This window comes from Mustelus asterias, chromosome 22, assembly GCF_964213995.1.
Source record: "Mustelus asterias chromosome 22, sMusAst1.hap1.1, whole genome shotgun sequence".
Lineage (NCBI taxonomy): Eukaryota > Metazoa > Chordata > Chondrichthyes > Carcharhiniformes > Triakidae > Mustelus > Mustelus asterias.
Window position 1 is genome coordinate 64,297,029 of NC_135822.1, and position 27,708 is coordinate 64,324,736.

Genomic DNA, 27,708 nt, shown 5'->3' on the forward strand with positions numbered 1-27,708 from the left:
GTCTCTGGAGCTGTGAAGCAGCAGTGCTAACCACTGTGCTACCGTGCAGCCCTGTCATGAAGTCAATTTTGTATCCATTTGGATACCTCACCCTGGATCCTGAGAGATTTAACCTTATGCAACAATCTACCATGCAGTACCGACTCAAAGGCCTTGTTAAAATCCATGTCGACAACATCAACTGCATTACCCTCATCTACCTTCTTGGTTACCCCTTCAAAAAACTCATCATCAGTCTCCATTTTCCTGCAGAATTGTAACATTACCAGCACAATGTACATGAGGTGATATACTTGTGTCAATTCAGCTTCCTGACTTAGTGTGCTGCATGGCAGTTTCCAATGAAGTGCTCACATTATTAGATTTCAAGCATTTTGATGGTTTCTTAGCTTTTGAAATATATTCCAGCAACTACATTATCAACATTTCACTTGCAACAGGCAGTAAGTTTGCTTACTATATCGAATTCATTTCGGAAGCAAATATTTAATCCAAAACAACAGAACTTGTAGTTTTGTCTGGCTATATTGGCTTCAAAGCCAATTGAACACAGGTTTTCCTTATGACATCAATGTCTTGGCTGCTTCTATTTTGTTCCTAATTCTGCCATGAGGACATACTGAGTCAAAAATTGGTTTATTTGAATCGTAAATGGTATCCTTATGTGTGAGCATCAATGTTACTCAACCTTTGGAAATAAAAAGTGAAGTCCTGAGGAGTGTACATATTACAGAGGAGTGTGCTGGAAGTTTTAAAGCACTTCAAGGTAGATAACTCCTGGGGACCTGATGAAGTTACTTCATTGCAGTGTTAATGTGGGCCTACTTGAGACAATAATAAATAAACTTTAAAAAAAGTATATCCCAGGAGTTGTGGCAGGCTAGGCAGGAAATTGCAGGTCCCCTAGCAGTCAGATTCATAGGCAAGGCCATTTTGAATCGAGTAAAGTGTGTTTCCTTCAAATCTGGATGAAAATATTAAAAGCTGGACAGCTGGTTTGTAATTAATAGCATGATCTTTCAAAGCCTCAATGGACTGAGTATCTAAAAGTATGAAAAGTCAACACTGGTCATTGTTCTATTAACATTTATTTATACATTGTGAACATTTAAGATCTTCCAGTATTTTCAGTTTCAACCAGTGGATCCTTGATACACATATCAGAATGGAATGCTTGAAACATAACACAATTTATCAAAAGTAAGCTTACAATATAACATCTAACAACTAAACAATTTGTAGATTTCATGAAGCAGGGTAAATACAATGAAAAAAGTTGCAAGAGAAAGTCAGGTACAACCAGAATTACCCTCTTCTGTGCTCAGAAGGGCTTTAATGTGAAGGACATGAGTTTGCAAGCGACATTCAGGCAGTAATGAGCATAAGAAAAACTCAACTAAAAGACAAGTCATCAGTCATGACAAGGTAAAAAGACCACTGTTCTCACATTGCACAGAGTAAAAAGTGCTTACAGGTTTCATGCAGAATGCAATACAAAAGGCCTGTATTTTCCACGCCAATTACTAGCACACGAAGATAAATATATTACTGATAGATCACACTACATTCCAATTAGGTTGATCCATCTGCAACTGACTAGAGTCCGAACCCAGCAGAACCTAACTTAGACCTGCCCAAAGAAAGGATGGGACCGAACCTCCAGATGGAATAGAAAACCTTTGTCCTCAAGCTACATTACATTTTACAAAACTTGTCCTCATCCAAATGAGAAACAAATATGTAAACTCCCAAAAGCTTAAAGCACAAGCCACATTTTAAGTGCTGACAAGTTTGTTCTACATTTGGCCTTAATACCATTGACTTAGAGTATCATGCTTAGGGTAATATGCAAAAATACTAGCTGCATATATATGCTGGTTGGCCCAAAATAATCAACAGTGCTCTCTGATGACAGCAACTTCAGTAACACACCAATCGTGTGCTGAGAAGTGCAGCAACTGAAATATTCCACAAACTTGGCAGATGCAAATTCAGAAGAACAGCTCAATTCCCAAATGACTTCCTGCATGCTTCTGTAAGTGCATGAGTTGTCTCATCTCTGCTCCAAAATGAACTCAAATCTTTTCCTATTTATGCTCAACTTCACAGACAAAAATGAAAAGATTGCTTGTAAATTAAGTACCTATCCCACCTTCAAAAATCTATAAATGAATTTGAGCACCAGCCCCAGAAACCAAAGAATCAGCGAATCCCTACGATGCAGACCGAGGCCATTCGATTCAAGCACATTCCCCCTCCCTACCCATGTAACTCCACACATTTACCCTGGTCAATCCACCTAACCTGCACATCTTTGGACTGTGGGTGGGCCCAGAGGAAACCACGCAGACATGGGGAGAATGTGCAATTTCTTCACAGACAATCACCCAAGACCGGAATGGAACCCGGGTCCCAGGTGCTGTGAGGCAGCAGTGCTAACCACTGTGCCACCGTACTGCCCTAGCAGGTTGGAAAATGCCATATTTCTGAGCATGAGTGCAGCGAAATGGATTGTGTCATTTGAGAATGTCATATTGTGAAACAGCATGTTGTAAATGTTTCTATTGTTCACTGGATATTATGATACACATGAATTATCGATTGACAGTTATTAACTGCCCATGACACATCGGCAATCAGTTCAGCACCTTTCGCACACTTGAAAGAACAATGGCAATGGTCAATTTCTTGCAAGAAAACCCTCTCAAACCTTCACAAACCCCAATTTGTGCTATGCACAAAATACAAACCTGTCTGGGTAAAGGCCTGCAAGACCAGCAGACACTGACAAGACAGGTCCTTCGAATCCTACTCAGGCTGAAAGATCTCAAAATAAACACCAGCAGAGTCACAAATCTTTGCTTTGTTTAAATACAACTTCCCAAGAAGTTTAACCACTGAAAATAAATAGGTCACATGACGAAATAAAGAACACACAAATACAGAGAGTGAGGAGTTAATGCTTTGCGCCAGAGTCCCTTGGGTAGAACTCAGCCAGGGTGGCCTGTGGGATTCGCTTCAGCATTTCCTTGGGGAAGATGCGCAATAATTGCCAGCCGATATCGAGGGTCTCGTACACAGTGCGGTTTTCGTAAGCTCCTAAAGAAACACAAGTTAAAAAGCTAAACAATCCCCTCTGAATTTCCAAATCATGGGATACACAGCTCAAACTTTCAAAAATATGATCATAATAAAGTACATTAAGTTTAGATCATTCTAACTATCCTGTGTTCCTGGGATTTTGTCAAATGTGAAAACTGTAGCTGGATAGGCTTGATATCAAATTTTTACTCCAGCAAAGGTCAGGTCAGACTTTGCTGATCTCCACAACCACCCAAATGGGAGGGGTTAGGATGTGTGCAGCATCTAACAGCCATGTAGGTGGGTCATCAGCTGAGGCAGGCGATTTGAATATACTTACTGGACTTCCAACTGCTTTCGCTTATTGAATGACCAAAAAGTACTAATTTGAGGCAATACTTTGAGGAGAACAACACAACGTCTATTTGCCACTATGACAGGAAGAAGAGCTATTAAAATTCTGTAGGAAAAGAAACCTTACCCTGAGCAATAAAGTTTTTCTCAAATTTCTGTAAGAATTCCAGAAACAGTAAGTCATCAGCAGTAAGTGCTTCCTCTCCAACCACAGCTTTCATCGCCTGGACATCCTTACCAATAGCATAGCATGCGTACTGCGGACAGAAAAAAACATTGGTAAAGACATCTTCAAAAGACTATGATGGCATTTTGGATGTCATTTCTTTTGTACTTCAGGAATAAAAGCCTACCAGAGATTCTACACATTATCTCTCAATCTCATCACTCTCCTTGAACACTTCTTCAAACTGACTGTGCGTAATCGATGGCTTGTTTGACCCAGAGTTAAGCTCCAAACCCCACATCCAGCTGATCATGAAAGCCACTGACTTCCACTTCCAAAATAACAGTCATCAATCCCTATTTGACTCTCATTGATGGTAAGAATTCAGTTGTCACACAACAATGGATCTAAAAACAAACTCCCCAGAATAGTATTAAATTCTGTGCTTTACTCTGCACAACATTAAAATCAGAGGTCAGCCATTTAGGGTGATGTCAGGAAGTATTTCTTTGTGCAAAAGGAAGCCGTAAGCTGGCACTTGCTCACTAAAAGCTGTTCAGATGAAAACAGCTGAAAATTTCAAACTGAGATGCATAAATTTTTTTACAAGGTATTGATGAGTACAGACGAGGAGAAAGAGCTCCAGTACATATCAGCCATAACAGAGGAATGGCTTTGAGGATGATTGGCCTGCTCCTGCTTCTCTGTTCCTTACCAGCTGGTTGGAAACATCTGCGTGATCCTTGCGTGTCATACCCTCTCCAATCGCCGACTTCATCAATCGTGAAAGTGAAGGAAGCACATTAATTGGAGGATAAATCTGTGGGGCAGCAGCAGCACAAAGTAAAAGAAAAGAATCAAATTACAAACCTGAAAATTCTCACATCAAGGAATTTTCTTCTTAAAAATGGAAATATCATCTTGTCAACACTTCAGGTGACTGTGCATAATCTGTGTCCTGTTTGATCCACAGCTGAGCTTCAAACTCCACATCCAGCCCATCACTAAAGCCACTGACCTCCATCTCCAAAGTAACATCTCTCTGACCTTATTTGCCACTCAATGATAAGAATTCAGCTGCCTCACTTTTTATTCACCCAATCATTCCTTTCGATGGAAATAGTGCAGGGCCTTTGTAAGCAACACCACTTAATGGAGCTCACAACCCATCTGATCAGAATGGGGATGGTATATTGTTTACTAGTGTCACAAGTAGGCGTATATTAACACTGCAATGAAGTTACTATGAAAATCTCCTAGTCGCCACACTCCGGCACCTGTTCGGGTACACTGAGGGAGAATTTAGCATGGCTTGTGCATCTAAGCAGCACATCTTTCGGACTGTGGGAGGAAACTGGAGCACCCAGAAGAAACCCACGGAGACACGGGGAGAACATGCAGAATCCGCACAGACAGTGATCCAAGCCAGAAACCGAACCCTGGTTCCTGGTGCTGTGAGGCAGCAGTGTTAACCACTGTGCCAGGTGCTCACGCAGCGTTTAGGATCAAAGAAAAGCTGTCCTGGCTTACCTGTCTGTTGTGCAACTGTCGATCAACATAGATCTGTCCTTCGGTGATGTAGCCAGTCAGGTCAGGAATGGGATGAGTGATGTCTACATTTAACATACAAAACACCAACCCAAAAAAATAATCAGCCATATGAAAATGTACCAACATCAGCACTATGTGCCATTCCAGCATAATCTACCAGTCTATGAAAGGATTCCCATGCTACCAGACTGGGAATAAATCTGGACTATTTGGAATGTTCTTTTAAGGCAGTATGACTAATTAAAACCCAATGAATAGATTTTCTCATTTGCAGCAGTAAGCTGCAGTTTTAGAGCAGCATGCAATCAATTTCAGTAGAACAGGCTAAGTATCCCTCAGTCTCATCAGAAATGGGTAAACATATGTAATGTGCTGAAACTGACTCTTCAGTTTGTTCACATTAAAATGCAAAGTAAATGCTAATCCTGGACATACTCCCACACAAAGTCATGCATAATTCCCCAGGCTCTGAACCATGAGTGACTCAGTTGACTTTTGGAAAGCATAATTTCACCATGAGCACAAAAACCAGTTTGGGGCGGGGGAAAGTCCATCAGTGACATAAAAATAAAAACTTTTCTGAGAGCTAAGCAAATATGGCCTCTTGTGCATTCCCAATAACTACTTTACCAGTGGTGGTGGTTCCTTCAGTTGCCTCGGCCCAAGCTCTGGAATTCCATCCCAATACCTCTTGTCTGAAAAGCTCGCTTATTTCCTTCAAGGCACTTCTTAAAACCTACCACTATGATCAAGGTTTGGGTCGTCGTACGTAAAATCTCCCCATGTGGCTCGGCATCCATAATGCTCCTGTGAACAGGCTTGGGATGCTTCATTGAATCAAAAGCACGATCAAAATCGAAGTTATTGTTCGAAGAAGTATCCCGAAAGTGCAGGAGGCCACTCGGCCCATGGAGTCTGCATCTACTTTCCGAAAGAGCACCCCATCCAGGCCCTATCCCCTTAACCCCAAGTATTTACCCCAAAAATCCCCCTTCCTGACATATCTTAAAATCAAGATCAAGTGAGCTTTTGCCCTTCTGCTCCACAGGAGGTTTCTGTCCTCCCTGAGCTCGCCTTAGGACACCTGCGTTACAGTGTGACAGGTGTACCGCCCCAGTCAAACTCGCCACCTGCCACTGTCCGCGGAGCGGAGCGGGTCACGCCCGGCTCCGGAGATCTGAACCCGACTCCTTTTCGATCGGCTGAGGGCAACGGAGGCCATCACCCGTCCCTTCGGAACTGTGTTCGCCTATCTCTTAGGACCGACTGACCCATGTTCAACAGCTGTTCTACACACCTTGGGTCACGAAGCGGCACTTTAGCATGGCCAATCCACCTAACCTGCACATCTTTGGACTGTGGGAGGAAACCGGAGCACCGAGAGGAAACACTTGCTGTAATTTGACAGCTAGCAACTTGTAGAGTCACAACTTCCTGAGAAGACCCAAGGAAAAAGATTTTGGGACAACCTACTTTAATGTTCATGTGGACTTCCAGAACGTTTGTGATAACGGTATCTCTCTTGACTTGAAAAACTTGCTTCATGATTCAATTATCCTCGAGATGAAAACATTCCACCTGACTTTTTTTTTAAAAACTTTGTCCAGTTAACAATTTGACTGGATTAATTTTCTCCCTTTCAGAGTAACTTACAGGTCCCCTGAAGCCCAGTAAACTTCTGTATAATATCTAACTTCTGTTAGATTTCGATAAATGGCCAGCGACACCCACAGTAAATGTCCACTGAAGAGCGTTCATCCTCACACTGATAATGCTTACCATCATTAGGCATGGTTAGGATGGGGATCTGTGTGATCGAACCATTCCTGCCCTCCACACGCCCAGCTCTCTCATAAATGGTGGCCAAATCAGTATACATGTAACCAGGGAAACCACGACGACCAGGCACTTCCTCTCGAGCAGCTGAGACCTACCATGATTCAATAGGACAAAATATCCTGAGCTTGTTATATACCAATACAGTGGACAATTGTACACTGACCCCATCAGAAAGGTTTACGGCAGGAAAATGGAGGCAATAGGAGCAATGTGGAAGGTCTGTTCACGATTCTTAAAAATGTAAACGTCCAATCCATTCATCCGGACAGTTACAGTTGTCATGTACAAGTCTAATTTGACTCCTGCAAACTAGACACAAAATGCCCTGAGCAACATCCGAAACTGCTGTTCAAAAATAAGTAAAATGGAAAATTCTAATCTGCAAAGTTGTACAGACCAGGTTTTTATGGCTCGACCACAGCTTGTCTTCCCACTGGCAGATTTTCTTCGGTGGGACTGTAATACCCTGCTGCACAGGAGGGGCTGGAAAATCCTGTCCTATGTCTCGACAAATTTCCAGCTTAGACCTAAATTTATCAGATTTGATAACGAGCTGCTTTGGTGCAACATTTCTTTAAAAACCCAACTGGAAATACAACAATGAACATTATCCTTTCAGCCCCACCTCCAAAATAAGAAATGTAACAAGGCTTTTCCATTATGCAGCTGCGCACAAGTTTATTTTGGTTTCTTGCCGAGACTTACCTCTCGAAGTGCCTCTGCATACGAGCTCATGTCAGTCAGAATAACCAGCACATGCTTCTCACATTGGTATGCAAGGAACTCAGCGGTCGTCAGTGCAAGGCGTGGAGTGATAATACGCTCAATGCTGTGGGAGATAAGTCAAATATTTAGTTCAGAAATACTGGCCGCGATTCTCCCAAAAGCGCTGAATTGGCAGGAAAACTGTTCGAGATCCCGACTGTTTTCTCAGTTTAGCTTCTCACCTGAATCTCCACACTCTGTGCACTGCAGAGGTCCCAGTCATAAATATCATTAAAACCGGAGTGGGCTCAATCACTGGCCAGCCCGGGACCCCTGCAGTGCTGCCGCTCCAGTCCCCCCCATGGCCCGATCATGGCCCCCACAACAATTCCTGGGCCGGGCCAGCCCTGAACCCCTCTCCCCCCCCCAACCATCCCGGAGCGCCCCGATGTACAACCCACCCCCTCCCCCCAGCAGCGGCAATCCCCCCACCCCACTCCCAGCAGACCACTGCCCCCCCAGCAGACCATTGCCCCTGCCCACCTTCCCCCCCCCCCCCCCCCCTCTCAATCGCTGCCCTCCCTCCATCCCAGACCGATTCTGTCTGCAGAGTGGCAGTGGGACCCTCCACCCCCATTGATCATCCCTCGTCCCCTCCCACAGTAGGCCCAGTGGGCAGTGCCAAGGTGCCCTCTGGACATGGGAACTTCCCCCCTTGGGCAGCATCAGGCTGGCAGTGCCAGGGTGCCCATGCCCGGGGCACCACCCCCTCCCCACCGCCTGACCCCTTGGAGAGCCCGGATTGCTCCCCCCCCGCCATTTCATTCCAGTGAGGTCTCCCCCTAGTTCCCCAAACATGGGAGCTAGTCTAAACCCCGCCGGAATGAAGTACTCCTGGCGGGGTGGGAGATTCAATGGGACCTGAAAGTTCCCGATAATCACATTGAAAACATATTTAAAATACATTTAAAAAGATTCAAATTACTTAGCTGCCTTCTTGCCGGTTTCCAGCGTCTGACCGGCGACTGTTCGCCAGCTCTGGGAGACGCGCATGCGTTCCCGGCGCATGTGCAAATCCCGGAACAAGGGCGGCAACATGCATCTCCCACCGCGACCTGCCAGAAAAGTTGCGGGTCGCGATGGGAGAATCGTGGCCACTGTTTCTAGAAGTAAAAATGCTCTTTTTTAACCAAGAAACCAGTCTCTTTCAGAATTGAACTACAAATTCTACACTTTTATCTGTTTTATTATCAAATTGTCGTCAGAACCAATTTATACCAAACTTCCAAACTGACAACTTGCGCCCTTGGTATCTAGAACTGCAATCCAGTTACCTGAAGTCTCCTCTTTAGCAAAGAAAACTAGACTAATTTCCTTCACCCTTTTACATAACTTAGAGTGTTGATACTCAGTCACATCCATTGTCATTTCTTTATTGAACTGTTTGAATTAAACGGCTTCGACAGCTTTCAGCTCTCCTCACAAGAACCAGCTTAAATACACATCAGAGCTTCCCAATATTAGGCAATGCAGGGTCTTCATCAATAGCATTCTAGAACCTTCTGGGCAGTGGAGTCCTCACATTAATTTGGCTGGAAAGGAAGATGCACAGCTTCCCCATGCTCCCCTGGGGAAAAACTAACTTACGTTGGGTCATTGGCCAGATTCAGGAACAGACACACATTATCCATCGAACCATTCTCCTCAAAGTCCGATTTGAAGAATCTGGCAGTCTCCATGTTCACCTTGAATGAGAAAGGTTTGGATCAGAACTTTCAATTCACTTAGTCCCCCTCTGAACAGCTGAACTTAACTCTTTCCTGATCACACACGTTACTCTCAATATTTTGCAATATCTGCTCTGATGATGACATATTCAAAAATGCTGCTTCTAACCTGTCTGCATTTTTTCCTTAGCCAAGGCCTCTCCCCACCTCAGGTTGTCATGACACTCAACTGGGTTCGACCCACTTCCTGCACCTCTGCCCTCACCCCTTCCCCTCCCTCCCAAAACCATGATAGGATCTGCCGATCCTCACTTTCCACCCTACCAGCATCCGTATTCCTAGAATCATCCTCTACCATATCCACCGACTCCAGCATGATGTTACCACTAAACACATCTTCCCCTCAACACCCCACCATCAGCATTCTGCAGACATCATTTCCTCTGTGACAACTTGGTCCATTCCTCCATCACGCACAACTCTCTATCCCCGGGCATCCTCCCTTTCAAATGCAGAAGATGCAACACCTGCCCCTTTACCTCCTCACCAAACACTCCTTTCAGGTTAAGCAGTGTTTCACTTGCATTTCCTTCAATTTGGTCCATTATATTCACTGCTCCCAGTGTGGTCTCATCTACACTAAACGCACTTTGTGGGACACCTTCACTCGGTCCACAAGCACAACACCAACTTGGTTGCTTTCCATTTTAACTTCGCACCTTATTCTCATGCTCACATGTCTGTCCTAGGCCTGCTGCAATGCTCCAGTGAAGTCCAATGCAAACTGGATGAGCAGCATCGCATCTTCTGATCAGGCACTTAAAAGCCCTCAGGATGCAACACTTTACATTGTGACCTTTCTCTTCCATCTTAAACCCTTTATAAACAAAATCCCATACATGTATTGCCCTCAATGCAAACACCACACACCGCCCACCCTCTGCCTCCCCCCACCCCCGCACCAACAGACCACCTATCTTTTGTTCTTTAAGTTGCTACATCTAGTTGACATTTCTCACAGTTGCAGTTTAATATCAAACACATTTCTCCCTCTCTAGCTCTGATGAAGAGTAAGCAGGCTTGAAACACTAACTCTGCTCCCTACATATGCTGCCAGACCTGCTTAGTTTCTCCAGCATCCTCTGTTCTTGAGGGAGCTTTCCAGTTTGGAAAAAGCATAACTTCTCTCAGTTCCTCTTGTACCTTACTCTCCTCACACAAGGTGCAGGAACCCCAGATATTCAGTGTACAAATGCTGACTGGGAGCATCATCAACATGCTGACCAGGTAATCATAACAAAACTGGTCTGTGGAAGACAACGACAAGTCTGGGCAACAAGACAACATCCATTATAAGATACCCGATAGTCGAAAAAAAATAATTGGGTTCACTGCTGCTTTGATGGGACCTATTTTGTGCCATTTGGGCAAATTATCACATTTATGCTTTGCACACTGTATTCCAAAATGTCAAAAACCTCCAAATATTCAGCACTGCACCAGATTTGAATACTAACCTAATTGTGTCACACTGAAGTGAGCACTCATAGCTACCAAGCTACTTGATCCAGCGCTATCCAGCGGGTGGATGGAGCTATTACAAGGGGGCATAACTATAGGGTTCGTGGTGGGAGATACAGGACGGATATCAGAGGTAGGTTCTTTACGCAGAGAGTGGTTGGGGTGTGGAATGGACTGCCTGCAGTGATAGTGGAGTCAGACACTTTAGAAACATTTAAGCGGTTATTGGATAGGCACATGGAGCACACCAGGATGATAGGGAGTGGGATAGCTTGATCTTGGTTTCAGATAAAGCTCGGCACAACATAGTGGGCCGAAGGGCCTGTTCTGTGCTGTACTGTTCTATGTTCTATGTTCTATTCTGCTTCCGTTATACTGTATTGATGAATCTCTGGTCACAACAATCACATTGCAGCTCTATTTAAATGGGAGATACAAACATTGACCTCAATGGGCCAAAAACAGAGGCTAAATTTCCAAGAACTTAACTTGCTTCATCCTCACTATTTGAATCATCGATAGTCACGGGTGAGGTGCCTGAAGATTGGAAGGTGGCAAATGTTGTGCCCTTGTTTAAAAAGGGCTGCAGGGAAAAGAAGCCTGGGAACGACAGGCCAGTGAGCCTCACATCAGTGGTGGGTAGGTTGTTGGAAGGTATTTTGAGAGCTAGGATCTACAGGCATTTAGAGACGCAAGGACTGATTAGGGACAGTCAGCATGGCTTTGTGAGTGGAAAATCATGTCTCACAAATTTGATTGAATTTTTTGAAAGGATGACCAAGAAGTGAGATGAGGACAGTGCAGTTGATGTTGTCTAGAGGGACTTCAGCAAGGCCTTTGACAAGGTACTGCATGGTAGGTTGTTGCATAAGGTTAAATCACATGGGATCCAGGGTGAGATATCTAAATGGATACAAAATTGACTTCTTGCCTGAAGCCAGAGGGTGGTGGTAGAGAGTTGTTTTTCAAACTGGAGGCCTGTGTTCCTCAGGGATCAGCGCCGGGTCCACTGTGTTTGTCATTTATATTAATGATTTGGAGGAGAATATAGGAGGCATGGTTAGTAAGTTTGCAGATGACACCAAGATTGATGGCACAGTGGACAGTGAAGACAGTTATCTCTGCTTGCAACGGGATCTTGATCAATTGGGTCAGTGGGCTGACGAATGGCAGATGAAGTTTAATTTAGATAAATATGAGGTGATGCATTTTGGTAGATTGAACCAGGGCAGGACTTACTCAGTTAATGGTAGGGCGTTGGGGAGAGTTACAGAACAAAGAGATCTCGGGGTACATGTTTATAGCTCCTTGAAAGTGGAGTCACAGGTGGACAGAGTGGTGAAGAAGGCATTCAGCATGCTTGGTTTCATTGGTCAGAACATTGAATACAGGAGTTGGGACATCTTGTTGAAGTTGTACAAGACGTTGGTAAGGTCACACTTGGAAAGCTGTGTACAGTTCTGGTCACCCTATTATAGAAAAGATATTATTAAACTAGAAAGAGTGCAGAAAAAATTTACTACGATGCTACCAGGAATTGATGGTTTGAATTATAAAGGTGAGGCTGGATAGACTGGGACTTTTTTCTCTGGAGCGTAGAAGGCTGAGGGGTGATCTTATAGAGGTCTATAAAATAATGAGGAGCACAGATCAGCTAGTCAATATCTTTTCCCAAAAGTAAGGGAGTCGAAAATTAGAGGGCATAGGTTTAAGGTGAGAGGGGAGAGATACAAGAGTGTCCAGAGGGACAATTCTTTCACGCAGAGGATGGTGAGTGTCTGGAACAAGCTGCCAGAGGTAGTAGGAGAGGCGGGTACAATTTTGTCTTTTAAAAAGCATTTAGACAGTTACATGGGTAAAATGGATATAGAGGCATATGGGCCAAATGCGGGCAATTAGGATTAGCTTAGAGGTTTAAAAAAAGGGCGGCATGGACAAGTTGGGCCGTAGGGCCTGTTTCCATGCTGTAAACCTCTATGACTCTAGTGCATCAATTTTCTCCAAGCCATGCATATCCCAAAGTGCCTCCATCTACTCTGACTGGGTGGAGGTTGCTCTCACTGCCACCTCAGGTGTATCCACTGCAGCGAACAAAAAAACCTGGCAGGCCCAGGCCCATATATGAAATCCACTGATAGTAACAGTAGTTTGAGAAGACAAGTGCCATCAAGGTACCCACTGCTTTCCGCATTGTGTAGGAAGTTGCAATTTTCTGCTGACAATTCTGGATTCTTTCAGCTTCCAAGGATCCCTTTATTTAAGCAGATAAAAACCACCAAGGGAATTTCAACCAAGAGAAACCTAACAAATCCAAGATTGTGGACAGTGTCCGACTTGAGGTCACGAGTGCCCCATATCAAGTCGATGCAAACCATGCAGTTCTCGGCCTCTTTGAACAGTCTTGATGAGTTTCTGCTAATTTTCCTTCATAGGCTGTCACCGACACAACTTTCTCTACACAGCCTCGCTTCCTCACCCTTCACGTAGGCACGCTTCAAGCAGATAACTTGGATTGTTTTGAGGAAGGTGATAGTTCATTGGATACTTACACCCATAGCAGCAAACACGATGGCAAAGTTCTCTTCACTGTAATCCAGAACATCTTTGGATTTCCTTACAAGACCAGCTTGACGGCAAATCTGGGCAGCAATCTATCACAAGACAACATCCATTATTAAATATTCTATAGTTAGTAGAAAAAAAGTATTGGTTCACTGCTGCGTTTTATTTTGTGCCATATCGTCTTCATGCTTTGCACACTGTGTTCCAAATAAATGTAAAAACCTTCAAATATTCAGCATTTCACCAGATTTGAATAGTAATAAAATTGTGTCATGGCTACCAAGCTACTTCATTCAGCACTATTCTGCCTCCTTTATACTGCATTGCAGAATCTCTGATCACAACAATCATATAGCAGCTCTAATTACAAACAGTGACCTTCATTTTTATGTGAATATTCCCCATTATTTTCCAATATCCTCCCCAAACCATCCCTCAGGGCTATAAGACAGCATCGAAGGCCCACTCCACTGACAATGTGAGAACCGGCCTCTGTTTGGCCCAACGGGAAGTACTTCAGCAAAATGGAACAGCACCCACCATTCTTATATGATACAAGGATGTTGGGTCTGGCAGATGGAGTACAATGTAGGTAAATGTGAGGTCATTCATTTTGGTAGGAATAACAGCAAAATGGACTATTATTTAAATGGTAAAAAATTGCAGCATGCTGCTGTGCAGAGGGACCTGGGTGTCCTTGTGCAAGAATCACAAGGAGTTGGTTTGCAGGTGCAGCAGGTAATTAAGGCGGCAGATGGAATTTTGTCCTTCATTGCTCGAGGGATGGAATTTAAAAACAGCGAGGTTATGTTGCAGCTGTACAAGGTGTTGGTGAGGCCACACCTGGAGTCCTGTGTACAGTTTTGGTCTCCTTACTTGAGAAAGGATATACTGGCACTGGAGGGGGTGCAGAGGAGATTCACTAGGTTGATTCCGGAGTCGAGAGGGTTGGCTTATGAGGAGACACTGAGTAGACTGGGGCTATACTCATTGGAATTCAGAAGAATGAGGGGAGATCTTATAGAAACATATAAGATTATGAAGGGAATAGATAAGATGGAAGTAGGGAAGTTGTTTCCACTGGCGGGTGAAACTAGAACTGGGGGACATGGCCTCAAAATAAGGGGAAGCAAATTTAGGACCGGGTTGAAGAGGAACTTCTTCACACAAAGGGTACTGAATGTGTGGAATTCCCTGCCCAGTGAAGCAGTTGAGGCTACATCATTGAATGTTTTAAAGGCAAAGATAGATAAATGTTTGAACAGTAAAGGAACTAAGGGTCATGGTGAGCGGGCGGGTAAGTGGAGCTGGGTCCACGAAAAGATCAGCCATGATTTTATTGAATGGTGGAGCAGGCTCGAGGGGCCAGATGGCCTACTCCTGCTCCTAGTTCTTATGTTCTAATTTAGACAGTCAAACACTGCCCTCGGTTGAGGCCCCAATTTAAACCACTACTCAGCCATGCATTATTTTATGCATGCTACAGACAGGTTCTCTCAAATGTAAAAGCAGTATTTAGATAGTGCCTCCTGATATTCTTAACCGTTGCACTGTGTGGGCTGAATGGGCCCTATCATTTACCTCATTGTGTGGTAAACCAGCTGCTGAGAAGATGGGAATTTTCTGTCCTCGAGCGATGCTGTTCATGCCATCTATAGCAGATATCCCGGTCTGAATCATCTCCTCTGGATAGATGCGACATTGAGGATTTATGGGCTGACCTGAGAAATCCCAGTAATGGAGAAACACAAATTGAAGAAAACTAACTGTAACTAGCTAGCAAGATTCAAGCAAATTTTACTGAAATGGACCACCATGGAGTATGCCAGCTTAGTTGAGACTTTTCTCTTCAAATTCAAAAATGTTGTGCCAAGAGCTGGAATTGCAAGCTCACAATAGCATGGCAAGGAAATGGAGAGTCTAGGATCTTCGTGAACAATGGGATGAACCACTATATTCTGTTAAATACTTTAAGGTTTGAGGAAACAGAAAGGTAAATGGGGCCAACTATAGTCCTATCAGGTACAGAAAGAAAAATAAAAAGGGAAGAAAAAGTGGCTTGAGGAGAGGAAAGGAGACAGAAAAGCAAAACAAAAGTCTAAAACTTTTAAATAGGGTTTAAAAACTCTAAGAATGAGATTCCAGCTTCAACTGATCCCTTTCCGGCCTGGAGAGGTTGAGGGAACAATTAGGAACATGTATCGAGATATTAAAAAGGTTCAATTACAGAATTAACATTCTGCAGTGAGTTTAATTGCAGAGAGTGTGTCATTTTTACGAGGCTAATGGCAGAGCAAATAATGCAGCAACTTCTGGTGATTTACAATCCATGCCATCTTTTCCTCACCATAAGTTGCTGGGCAATTTAAACAATCATATCCCGTGCATTAAACTCATCGTTATTTAAGCATCAAAATCTGGACAAATGATTTGAAGTTTATCACATATCAAATGCCCCAAAGTTATGGTACAGGCAGAGACATTACACATCAAGATGCCACAAGTATCAACGATAACAGCAATTAATCTGTTTCAGGTGATGTTAGTTGAGACTAGGCCATGGAGATAACGCCCCCCCCCCCCCCCCCCCCCCCTCACCTGTGCAAACAGACAGGCCTTTGTTTAATGTGTCAATCAAAAGATGGCATCCCAGACACTGCATACGCATTCAGTATCAGACTGAGGTATCCATTTAGATTTTTTTTCCCTCAAAGCCTAGTGACACTTGGGGTAGGAACGTAACACACTAAAAGGAGGTTTGGAATTCAATGTCATATAATTCCAGCGTTGTTTCACAGTTAGCATAAATTTTAGTGGAGAAAATGTTTCACCATATTTAGCCACATTGTTCCTAGGTTTGAGAGGAGATTACTGACTAGAGTTCCTATTCTTGATCTTTATCAGTTGCACACAATGTACTGTGTGTGAACATCAATTCTGCACGTGAGGCTCAAGTTGATGCATTATGTAATGAAATGTGCTGAGTATACATTAGCTAGTTATACAGGAAGAAAAGTACAAGACTGAGGTACCACGAGATGACAGGCACCAATGAGCACTGGTCAACAGTCCTCAGACAGGCAATTAGGGGATTTGGCTGAAGGGGCTTCAGAGAAGAAATTAGTTTAATTTTACTGCTGTATTTATGCAGAAAACGTTTAGTAATAAAAGTACACCCCATACCCATAATGTCCAAGTAGTCCTCAGCGAGGACAGTGGGACCTCTGTCGATTGGCTTTCCGGATCCATTGAACACACGACCTGGAAAAAACAAAATATAAACTACACTTTGCACAAAAATCATGCAACAATTTTCTTCATTGCTTCCAAGCGGATTTTTCACTCAAACATCTAACACACAAAACAGTCTAAATTTCATCAATATAATTTAAGTGCAAAGAGAACCATATATGAACATAAGAATTAGGAACATGAGAAGGCCAGTCAGCCTCTCCTGCCTGCTATACCATTAAATTAGATCATGGCTGACTTGATTGTGGCCTCAACTCTACTTTCCTGTCCATCCTCGAGACCCTTGTCAATCAAGAATCTACCCAAGTCAGCAAAATACAAAATATTAAAGCACAGGAGGACTGAAGATGCACTATGCTGGATTCTGTTCATTTGTCCAAGACCTGAATCCAGTCGGTCTGCTCGCCGAAAAAACTTCAAGTGAGTCGAATTCAGGGAGGCATCGACCCTCAACACAAAACTCCTTTCTAAGTGGTACAGGTGGTTAAAGCGAAAAATAGAAGGAAAATAAGTAAAAATGCTCCAGTTGGTGGACCCTTCTTGAGCCGAGTCACATGATTATGAAGCTTTAACCGCTATCTAATTGGAAATATTTGATGCTATCACCAATCGTCGAGATGGAAAGTGCTAACAGTACCTAAATAAGTAACTTAAACTGCTCCTGCCTATTTCAAATCGTTTTTGTGAGGGAGCTGAACATGTGCAGTAGATGCTGAACCAGTTTTTCAGCTGGTCACTTTTTCTTCTGTTAATAATTCAGTGCCGACTCAGTCAGCCTCTGTAACTCATTTCAGACTGAATCTGTTGTTCACTTTTCATAACAGAGTAACAAAAATTATGTAACCAGGATGTTGGATGATTTCCTGACATTGAAACCTCTCTTTTTCATTTCAATAATTCACTCAACTTACTGATGCAACCAGCAGATAGAACTACAGAATCGCACAGTCAGGGAGCCGGGCAGCACTTGTGCACTGAGTGCAGGAACATTTTAGCACTGCATTTGGCCCGAGCCCATTATCATGTACACTCACTCACTTCCAGCTGTGATTAAATACAATAGATTGTAAAATGTAGACTCCATCTTGAGAATCACTATTTTGGTGACACTGCACTGTGGCCATGACATCCAAGACACTTACCAAGCATATCTTCAGAAACTGGGGTGCGCAGGATGTCTCCGGTGAATTCACAGCTTGTTTTCTTTGCATCAATACCAGAGGTTCCTTCAAACACCTGTTTAAGTTTAAAGTTTATTTATTAGTGTCACAAGTAGGCTTACATTAACACTGCAATGAAGTTACTGTGAAAATCCCTGAGTCGCCACACTCCAGCATCTGTTCAGGTACACTGAGGGAGAATTTAGCATGGCCAATGCACCTAACCAGCATGTCTTTTGGACTGTGGGAGGAAATCAGAGCACCCAGAGAAACACACGCAGACACGGGGAGAACGTGCAGACTCTGCACAGACAGTGGCCCAAGCCAGGTATGGAACCCAGGTCCCTGGCGCTGTGAGGCAGCAGTGCTAACCACTGTGCCACCGTGCTGCCCATAGGATAAGAAAAATGCCTAATATTCCATGGGTACGGCTTACATTTCACTGTAACTAATGGTAAGATTTCCCAGTACTAAAGCATGACACACATGGGGCATATTGTGCAACTCTACAATCTAACAACATTCACAGCATAAAGTCAACCATTTGTCCACAGCAGAGAGGTGTCATGTGCATACAACAACTGACATCTGTCTGGAGTGAGAGACAATATTTGAAAAAAAGGTGCCTACAGTTCTCTTGTCTAACAGTGTTGTACAATAAAAGTTCTCTCCTTTGAAGAATACTTTATGGTCACTCGTTCATCGGTTTTCTTCTCCTTAACTTATACTGCACAAGCTGAGAGCTTGTCACAACTTAGGAACCAGATACAACCTACTGTCTCCACACAATGGAAAAGGGTAAGCACAGTCCTGATACCAAACACGAAAGTGACTGTTGATTCACAAAACCTCAGTGACACTAATGTTCCATAAATGTCCTGAAATAGTAAATGCCAATCGAACAGAGATGTCTCGGGACTTTTAAAAAATAAAATTGCTCCCGGGATGCGGCATCACTGGCTCGGCTGGGAATTTTACACCAAGTTGAGTTGCTCCAACAGGACATCGGTGTGTTTTCTTCTTTAAGTGCTGTAACTGTCGTGTTTTGTTCCAACTGAGTGACCTGCCAGGCAGGTCAGTTTAAAGCCAACCACCTCGGTGTAGCACTGGAGTCTCCCTGGGTGCGAGGATGGTAGGTTTCTTTCCCTGAAAGCACATCACTGAACTAGCTGGGTTTTTGTAACAATTCAAGAGCTTTGAGGCCAGTTTTATCCATGCCAGATTTTTAGTTCCAGGTGTAACTTGAAACTGGATTTAAATTCTTAGACTGCCATGGTGGAATTTGGCCCATGTTTGTGAATAGTGGATTATTAGTAGGGCTGATGGATTACAGCCCCACTAATAACTAATACAATTACCAAATCTATGGCAGATGTCACAGAATGTCAAAATAGAAATTTATCTGAGTGGCTGATCTCAGCCAAACCATGAACAGGCACGTTCATGCCTAAGGGAAAGGAGGAAGACTCAGAAATGGCACGATATGGGGAGAACACACAGGAGGACAAGAATCAAGAGTTTAGATACAATTAGCTGAAACCTGGTTTTGCAAATGTTGGGAATTTGAAATAATAAAAAAATGCTGCAAGGCAGCCAATGTCTAAAAGAGAAAAGTTAAATCTTTAGGTTTAACCCTTCTTCAGAAGCAAATGTTAACCTCTCTTCCAAATGCTGATTGAGCGGCTGTGCACAATATCCAGTGCTGTATCTTTATCTGCAATTCTGTTCATGTTAAATGCACATTGTCAGTTTACCTGGATACTGAAGGACATCGTACCTGGACCACTGCCTTTGAGCCACTGACTTCCAGTACCTGTCCACTGCGCCTTGTGCCATCTGGGAGTGTCAGGTGCACAATCTCAGCATACCTGGGAAACTGGTGGTAAAACATTTTACAGATAGTGTATTTCTTAAGAGACAGGCATCGAAAATATCAACATTTTAAATGAAAGCATTTTAGACAACCTCATCCAGTTTTGCAGCAGCTTTCAAATTTCACTCACCGGCTGTCAAAGAGGTCACCACTATTTTACGTGACAACTTATATTTTACACCTGGGCGACCCCAACTATGGGGTTGCCAATCCTTCTGGTTCAACTGGGAGTCTACTGGAATCGGTACCTATCCCCTAATGGCTATTGAAAGCAATCCAAGAGATTTCAAAATGTATTTACAGCAAATAACTTAATATGATGCACAGAAACTTAACATTCATTAAAAAGTGATCTGATTGTGTACTTGGCAGTATGATAAAATAAGATGTCACCCAGCACTGACATGCATGGGTACTTCTGAAACACAGCTGCACCAACCAGCTAACAGGAGCAACCACCAAGAAGGGGAAGAAACTCGAACTCCCATCAGATCAGGATCAACACCGCCCAATAAAACTCAAACCCGAAACCAAAATAAAAAAGCAGTGGGCCTCTGATTGGCAGGGATTTTGGCTGACCATGATCGAATTGGTGGCTTTGAATTTCATTGCGGAATCAGGTGCCAGCAGCAAGAGTTAGTCCAACTGTGAATAGGTGCAACGTGTTGGATCTTGCATCTAGCCCCTTAAGATAAACTGTTTTTCTACTTACAGTACAAAAGGAAGCCATTTGGCATGATGTGCCTGTGTTGGCTCGAACGTCCAATTTAGTCCAACACCTGTGGGTGGCACAATGGATAGCACTGCTGCCTCACAGCGCCGGGGCCAGATTCAATTCCACTCTTGGTTGATTGTGCGTGTGGAGTTTGCGCTTTCTCTCCATGTCTGTGAGAGTTTCCTCCGGGTGCTCCGGTTTCCTCCCATTGTCTAGAGACATGCAGGCTAGGTTGATTGGCCATGCTAAATTGTCCCTTAGTGTCAAGGAGATTAGCAGAGCAAATGCGTGTGGTCACAGGGTCTGGGTGGATTGTCGTCGGTGCAGGCTTGATGGGCTGAATGGCCTCTTCCCACACTGTTGGGATTTTATGGTTCTATCTCAGCTTTCCCCCCCATAATCCTACAAATTCATTCTCTTCAGGTATATGTCTGATTGCCTTTTCAAAGTTCTTGTTGAATTGAATATCACCATCCTTTCATGCAATACATTCCAGATCTGAATGACCCTTCAAGTAACAAAAATCTCCATGTCCCTCTAGCTTTCTTTTACTAATTATTTTAAATCTAAGATCTTTGGTTACTGACTCACTCACTCGAAGAAACAGTTTCTCCGTATTTGCTCTGTCAAAGCCCCTCATACTTTTGAATACCTCTGTTCAATCTCCCTTTAACCTTCTGTGCTCTCACAATCCCAGCTTCTCCAAAATATTCACACAACTCAAGTCCTTCATCCCTGGTGTTATTTTGCCAAGTTTCCTCTGTACTCTTCTCAGGCCTTGACGTTATTCCTGCAGTATGGTGGCCGGATTTGCACACAATACTCCAGCTCAGGCCCAGTCAGTGATTTCTTTTTATTCATTCATGCAACATCAGTGTCGCTGGCTGGCCAGATTTACTGCCCATCCCTCGTTGCCCTTGGAGGGCAGTTGAGTGTAAACTATATTTCTGTGGCTCTGGAGCCACATATAGGCCAGACCAGGGAAGGACAGCAGATTTCTTTCCCGAAAGGACATTAGTGAATCAGATGGGTTTTTCCGACAATCGACAATGGTTTCATGGTCATCAGCAGATTCTTAATTCCAGATTTTTTTTTATTGAATCCAAATTGCACCATCTGCCGTGGCGGGATTTGAACCCGAGACCCCAAAACATTAGCTAACTTTCTGGGTTAATAGTCTCGCAATAATACTACTAGGCCGTCACCTTCCCTAGTTTAGCTTGACTTCCTTGCGCTTTTGTTTTTTAGGTGCCTCGTCAACTTACCCTGTCACCTTCAAAGATTTTTAAATATGCATCCCTAGTCTCTCTGCTCTGATATTCCTTTGAAATATTGTTTAGATTTGCATCGCCATGTGTTCTTCCCAAAAGGCACGAGAATGTTAATGGTGAAATGGGAATAGAATTCCTACAATATGTGCTTGACTCCTGCCTCGAGCAGTTTGTTTGAATGCTTACAAAGGAAAGGACATTAACACATTTCGTTAAAGTTAAATTATTAGTCACAATAAGACTTAACACTGCAATGAAGTTACTGCGAAATTCCCCTCGTCGCCACATTCCGGCGCCTGTTCAGGTCAATGCACCTAACTTAACGTCTTTCAGACTGTGGGAGGAAACTGGAGCACCCGGAGGAAACCCATGCAGACACGGGGAGAACATGCAAACTCCACACAGACAGTGACCCAAGCCGGGAATCGAACTCAGGTCCCTGGCGTTGTGAGACAGCAGTGCTAACCACTGTGCCACCCCGATATGTGTAGCAAAATAAATGTTGGCCAAGCATCTCAAAAATAGTGACAATAATATGATGTGACTTCAGTTCAAAATAGAAAGTTAATACAGAAATAAGGTTGGAACAGAGCAGATTTTATAAAGGTAATCCCTATGCACACTGAGATGGAACAGGAAGTTACACACAGAAGACTTATGGTCAATAATGGAAATTTTAAAAAGCTGGTTGCAAAGTTTTATTAATTTGTTCATGTTGTGTAGGTGTCACTGACAAGACCAGCACTCATTGCCAATCCTGAACTGCCCTCTAAAAGGTGGTAATGGTGGAGAATCACCTTCCTAAACAACTGCAAGCAATGTCAGTACAACCACAGTGCCATTGAGAAATCTTGACAGTGACTGTGAGGGAACAGTGATATGTTTCCAAGTCCAAATAAAGTGAAGTAAATAAAATAAATGGGTCTTGGAAAACAAGGTTATCTTAACTTTCAGGATGACTTTAATCTCTATTTATTGATTACAAACTAAATTTGTCAGCAACAGAAGTGCTACATCCTGGTTAAAAAGTAATGGTTACACTTGGGATGGAGAAAGACAGGGTGCTGTGGAAAATCAGAGGGACTTGTGTCCAATTCACAATATGTGACAAAGAACTCCTCAAATGGAGTTTTAATGCAAGAGGTAGAGGATATGAAAGTTGGATTGCGACTCTGTATAAAAATTAGCAAGACCACTGGTGGCGTACTCTGGGCTCAATATTACTTGGAACGTTGGAACAAAAGCAGGTAGGGGACACATTCCGGATACGAAGAAACAAAAAGACTTGCAAAACTTAAGTCATTTCATTACAGAAGGAAATTAGTGAATGATTCAACAGGTAAAATTGTGAAGGGGGCGTACATAGGAGGTTGATACAATCTGTTTCCAGGGATTGTGTGAACCAGGAAAGAAGGGACACAGGTATAAAATTAAATGTAAAAGATTTGAGACAAAGTGAAGGGGAAACAATTTTTGAAAAAAAGAAGCAAGCTACTGACAGGCTTTGGAATGACAAGCAGAGATGAGGTTAACATTTAAAAACAGGTTGATGGAGAAAAGGATAGAGCTACGGCAACAGGATTATAATTACTGTCAGTATGAAGGATAAACACCAAAGGCTGGATGCGCTGAACCTGTCCACTTGAATTCTACAGAAAATATTGAGGTCTGTACCTTGACTTGGTCCAGGATTACCAATGGTCCATTAACACCAGATACAGTCTTGTAAGCTATAAAGCAAAATGCCACAGTAACTCATTTATTCCTAAGTTACTAAACCCAGAACTTGCTTACTGGGCTGCAAAATACATTTTAAATTTATTGAATTTTAAATCTATGTTGATCAAAATGTAAACTTGTTCATATTGCCAAGGTACAAGTGGAATTCTTATATTGGTTCAGTGTGCCCATATGTGCATTGCAAGTTCAATTCCTGTACTGGCTAAGGTTATTCATGAAGACCTCGCGTTCTCAGCCTTGCCCCTCGTCTGAGGTTTGGTGATCCTCAGGTTAAATCACCACCAGTCACAGTCATCTGGTACTATGGCAACTTTACCTTTGTGTTTCAAATGATCAGGAGGGATTGGTTACAGGTTTTGTGATTGGCATCAGACATTTTACAACACGTGTCGAATGCTATCTATCGTACCAATGCAAGCCAAGGCAAGGTTCAGTCATCACATTGGTAACAACTGAAGGCTACAGTTTCAATAGGCTTATACAAGGCTCCAGTGGAACTGGAACATCAAATCAGTTCCACTGTATCAATGCAATAATCATTACAATTTAGAGAACAGGTGAAGCTGTATCAAACTCTAGCATTGATAGGACACTGAAAAATTAGTTACTCAACATTATGAAATAGAAACAGAACAGGCAGGACAAAAAAAGAGAAAAGGTAGATAATTCACTTCGAACCCGAGGAAGGCAAATGAAAATTTGAGAGATTCCGAGCTGTGGGAGAGCAAAGGGGTTCAGGTTCTATGCACACAAATTATCAAAAACTTTATAGGCAGATCCAAGATCAGTCAAAAAGGTCAACCAAACGTTGGTCATTTTCTTGGTCAGATTCCATCAGGCACCAAACCGCAACAAGAATATGAAAAGGATTTAGCAGGGTTTACCAGATTGACCAGGGCTTAACAGGTCAAATGATGAGGGAAAATGGCAGAAATTTATTTTATACAGCTGAGTTTCGAGTGTTAAGGGTGACCAAATCAGGATATTTGAAATGATAAACAGCATCAATAAGGTATCTACAGAGAAACTATTCCCTTTGGTAGAGGAATTCAGAATTTGGGAACAATAATATCAAAATCAGCTTTGAGCTGTCTGAAAGTGAAAACAGGAAGCATTTTTCACGCAAAAGCTGGTAAAATCAACTTACTCCCCAAAAGGATTGTACACGCTGGGTCAATTTAAGCGGTCAAGACTCCAAGCAATAGATTATTTTTATTCAATAAAGAGCATCGATGGATATGGACCAAGGATGGTAAATGGAGTTGAGGAGCAGGTCTGCCATGATCTAACTGAAGGAGATGAGTGGTCCACTTCTCTTCTTTTGTTGGGTTGGACAGAATAGTTATTAAATGCTTCAGCCTCTACTTTCTCAGAAGGTTAAAGAAATTTTGGACTCTCACCAATTTTTACGGATGTCCCCTAGAAAGCATCCTTTCTGTATTTATCACAGCTTGGTGTGGCTCCTGCTCTGACCAAGACCGCAAAAAATGACAAAGGGTTGTGAACATAGCCCAGTCCATCTAGCAAACCAGTCTCCCATCCATTGACACTTCCCACTGCTTCGGAAAAGCAGCCAACATAATCAAGGACCCCATGCACCCTACATATGCTCTCTTCCACCTTCTTCCATCAGGAAACAGATACAAAAGTCTGAGACCACATACCAACCGACTGAAGAACAGCTTCTTTGCTTTTGAATGGAACTACCTTATATTAAGTTGATATTTCTCAACCCCTAGCTATGACTGCAACACTATGTTCTGTACCCTCTCCTTTTCTTTCTTTCTCCCACTGTACTTCATTACTGGTATGCTTTGTCTGTATAGCACACAAGAAACAATGCTTTTCACTGCATACCAATATATGTGACAATAATAATATCAATTTTTTGAACCATGGAAAAGCTGATTTATAGCTTCATTTTCGCTGGTGAGGTTAAGTGAATTCGTTAGGCACATCCTGACTAGAACAAGAGAAGGGGACTGCTGGAGGGGGATCTTTAACAGCCAGATGCACTCTTTTTTTTCCAAGGTGGTAATATTGCCTGTTCCGTAATTTTTCCAAAATCTCACTGGAGGATCAGCTGTTTTTGCTGTTGGGTTTGCCAGTTGTATTTCATCATGATCACATCACTTCATTCAACTGGCACCTGGGAGGGGAAAGGAACAAGTCAAAATGCTAAGCTTTGTGGCCCAAGCAAAATTGTGAATGAAGTGGATTTTGGACTGGAGTATGGACAATCCACCATGATGGGAGTTCAGGTGTTGAGGCCAATGTTTTGTATGGAATTTCCCTGCAGTCACATACTGAAATAAAAATAATAAGAGTTGAACATCATGTAGTCACTGCAGGAAACTTGTACACAAAAGCATGACACAGGTTAGCAAAGAAGAACTGAGACCAGGTCTGAGGAGTCATCCTCTTGGATAATTATCAAATTGGAGAACGTTATCAGACTTCCTATCATGTAAATACATGTTTGACTGCAAAGAATTTCACCTGCAAGGCCTCTGCTGCACACTGCCTCAGGCTTTCAGAGCTGCTAGATCTCCCCACCAGATCTGCACGCAAGTGGAGGGCAGTACGGTAGGGGGATGAGTGTGTGTGTGTGTGTGAAAGATTGGGTGGTTGGATGGAACTAGTGTGTGTGTGTGTGTGTGAGAGAGAGAGAGAGAGAGAGAGAGAGAATGAGAAAGATTGGGTGGTTGGAGAGTTGGGGTGAGGAATTGACATATTCAGTGGAAAATTAAAAGTTTTGTTTTTAAAACTTGTTTCACGCTTAAAGCAGTAATGTCTATGTAGCCTAGATTCGGAATGCAAATTCAGAATGCAAATATGATCAAACAAAAAAACTTGCTCTGACTCAAAGGCTGATGGCTTTTGAGCTGGAGAAGGTCAGACAGAAGGAACAGAGTGGTGAGTAACACTTTTCTGAAGTAGTGGGAAAAAAAGACAAAATGTCATAATTATGAGATGTATTGATTATATGTTGATCTGTACTACACAATTTTTGATTATATACTGAATGTTACAAAAGAAGAAAGTAAAATACTGCTTTGATTTATTATTGTCACATGTATTAACATACAGTGAAAAGTATTGTTTCTTGCGCACTACACAGATAAAACATACCATTCAGAGAGAAGGAAAGGAGAGAGTGCAGAATGTAGTGTTACAGTCATAGCTAGGGTGCAGAGAAAGATCAACTTAATGCAAGGTCGGATGCTGGAATCTGAAACAAAAACAGAAAATGCTTGAGAAACTCAACAGGTCTGACAGCATCTGTGGAGAGAGAATAGAGCAAACATTTTGAAACGTTGGCTCTATTCTCTCTCCACAGATGCTGTCAGACCTGCTGAGTTTCTCCTGCATTTTCTGAATGTCACTACATTGCTTCACTGTTGTTTGTTAGTGCCTGGCGTCATGTTAATTTTCCAAGTGTGAACATGAGGGGGTCACAGCAGGAAATAGTTTGGGAAGCACTGTCTGAAAGGAAACAATGTAAGAAGTCTCACAACACCAGGTTAAAGTCCAACAGATTTATTTCGTAGCACAAGCCACAAGCGTTGGGAGCACTGCCCCTTCATCAGGTGAGTGGGAGTTGTGTTCACAAACAGGGCACATATAGACACAAACAGTTTGTGTCTGTTTGTGAACACAACTCCCACTCACCTGATGAAGGGGCAGTGCTCCGAAAGCTTGTGCTACCAAATAAACCTGTTGGGATTTTAACCCGGTGTTGTGAGGCTTCTTACCCCAGTCCAACGCCGGCATCTCCACATTAAAGGAAACAATCCCAGCCCATCCAATTATTCCTCATGTCTACAATTCCCCGGTCCTGGCAGCATCCTCACAGTGTCTTATTTTGTATTTGTTGATGTCTCTTCCCCTCTCCCGCAGTGTTGGGGTCAGAAGTCCTCCTTCCACAGGGACTGTGTGCGGGTGGCTTCTTGTTATTATTCTCCTCCCACTCCCACCTACCAACTCCTGCAAACAGGGCCGCACCTTTGGTGCTCAATCCTCGGTCATCTCGCCTCCTCCCTTGTAACACTCACTGAGCCTTGGCTGCGACATGTAGTCCCTGCTGACCGCCTGGACGTGCTCGCGGCTCCCCGAGCCCGTTATGTCGCCCATGGCTCCATTGACCATCCTCCCGATCGCCTTCATCGCCATCTTGTCTCTCTCTCTCTG

At 43.1% G+C, this 27,708-nt stretch overlaps 1 protein-coding gene across 1 annotated transcript; it reads right to left on the reverse strand.

Annotated features, from left to right (window-relative positions):
* Window positions 1-1,070: 1,070 nt before the first annotated feature.
* Window positions 1,071-27,708, reverse strand: LOC144510131 (V-type proton ATPase subunit B, brain isoform). Its single transcript, XM_078239483.1, has 14 exons — window positions 27,573-27,708; window positions 23,452-23,507; window positions 19,696-19,794; window positions 17,901-17,994; window positions 16,690-16,767; window positions 15,088-15,227; window positions 13,494-13,595; window positions 9,344-9,441; window positions 7,697-7,820; window positions 6,932-7,082; window positions 5,132-5,214; window positions 4,317-4,421; window positions 3,563-3,692; window positions 1,071-3,099 (listed from the first exon to the last, which is right to left on the reverse strand). The coding sequence occupies exons 1-14, from the start codon at window positions 27,688-27,690 to the stop codon at window positions 2,957-2,959; spliced, it is 1,521 nt and encodes a 506-aa protein (XP_078095609.1). The 5' UTR covers window positions 27,691-27,708; the 3' UTR covers window positions 1,071-2,956.

What these genes read in the sequence shown, in the direction of transcription:
- LOC144510131 (XM_078239483.1), bottom strand. Translation starts at nt 27,690, where the DNA reads ATGGCGATGAAGGCGATCGGGAGGATGGTCAATGGAGCCATGGGCGAC. An exon ending in GCTCAAAGGCAGTGGTCCAG is followed by an intron (nt 17,995 to 19,695) that starts GTACGATGTCCT and finishes AAACTTAAACAG; the next exon opens with GTGTTTGAAGGAACCTCTGG. An exon ending in GACAGTTGCACAACAGACAG is followed by an intron (nt 4,422 to 5,131) that starts GTAAGCCAGGAC and finishes GCTGCCCCACAG; the next exon opens with ATTTATCCTCCAATTAATGT.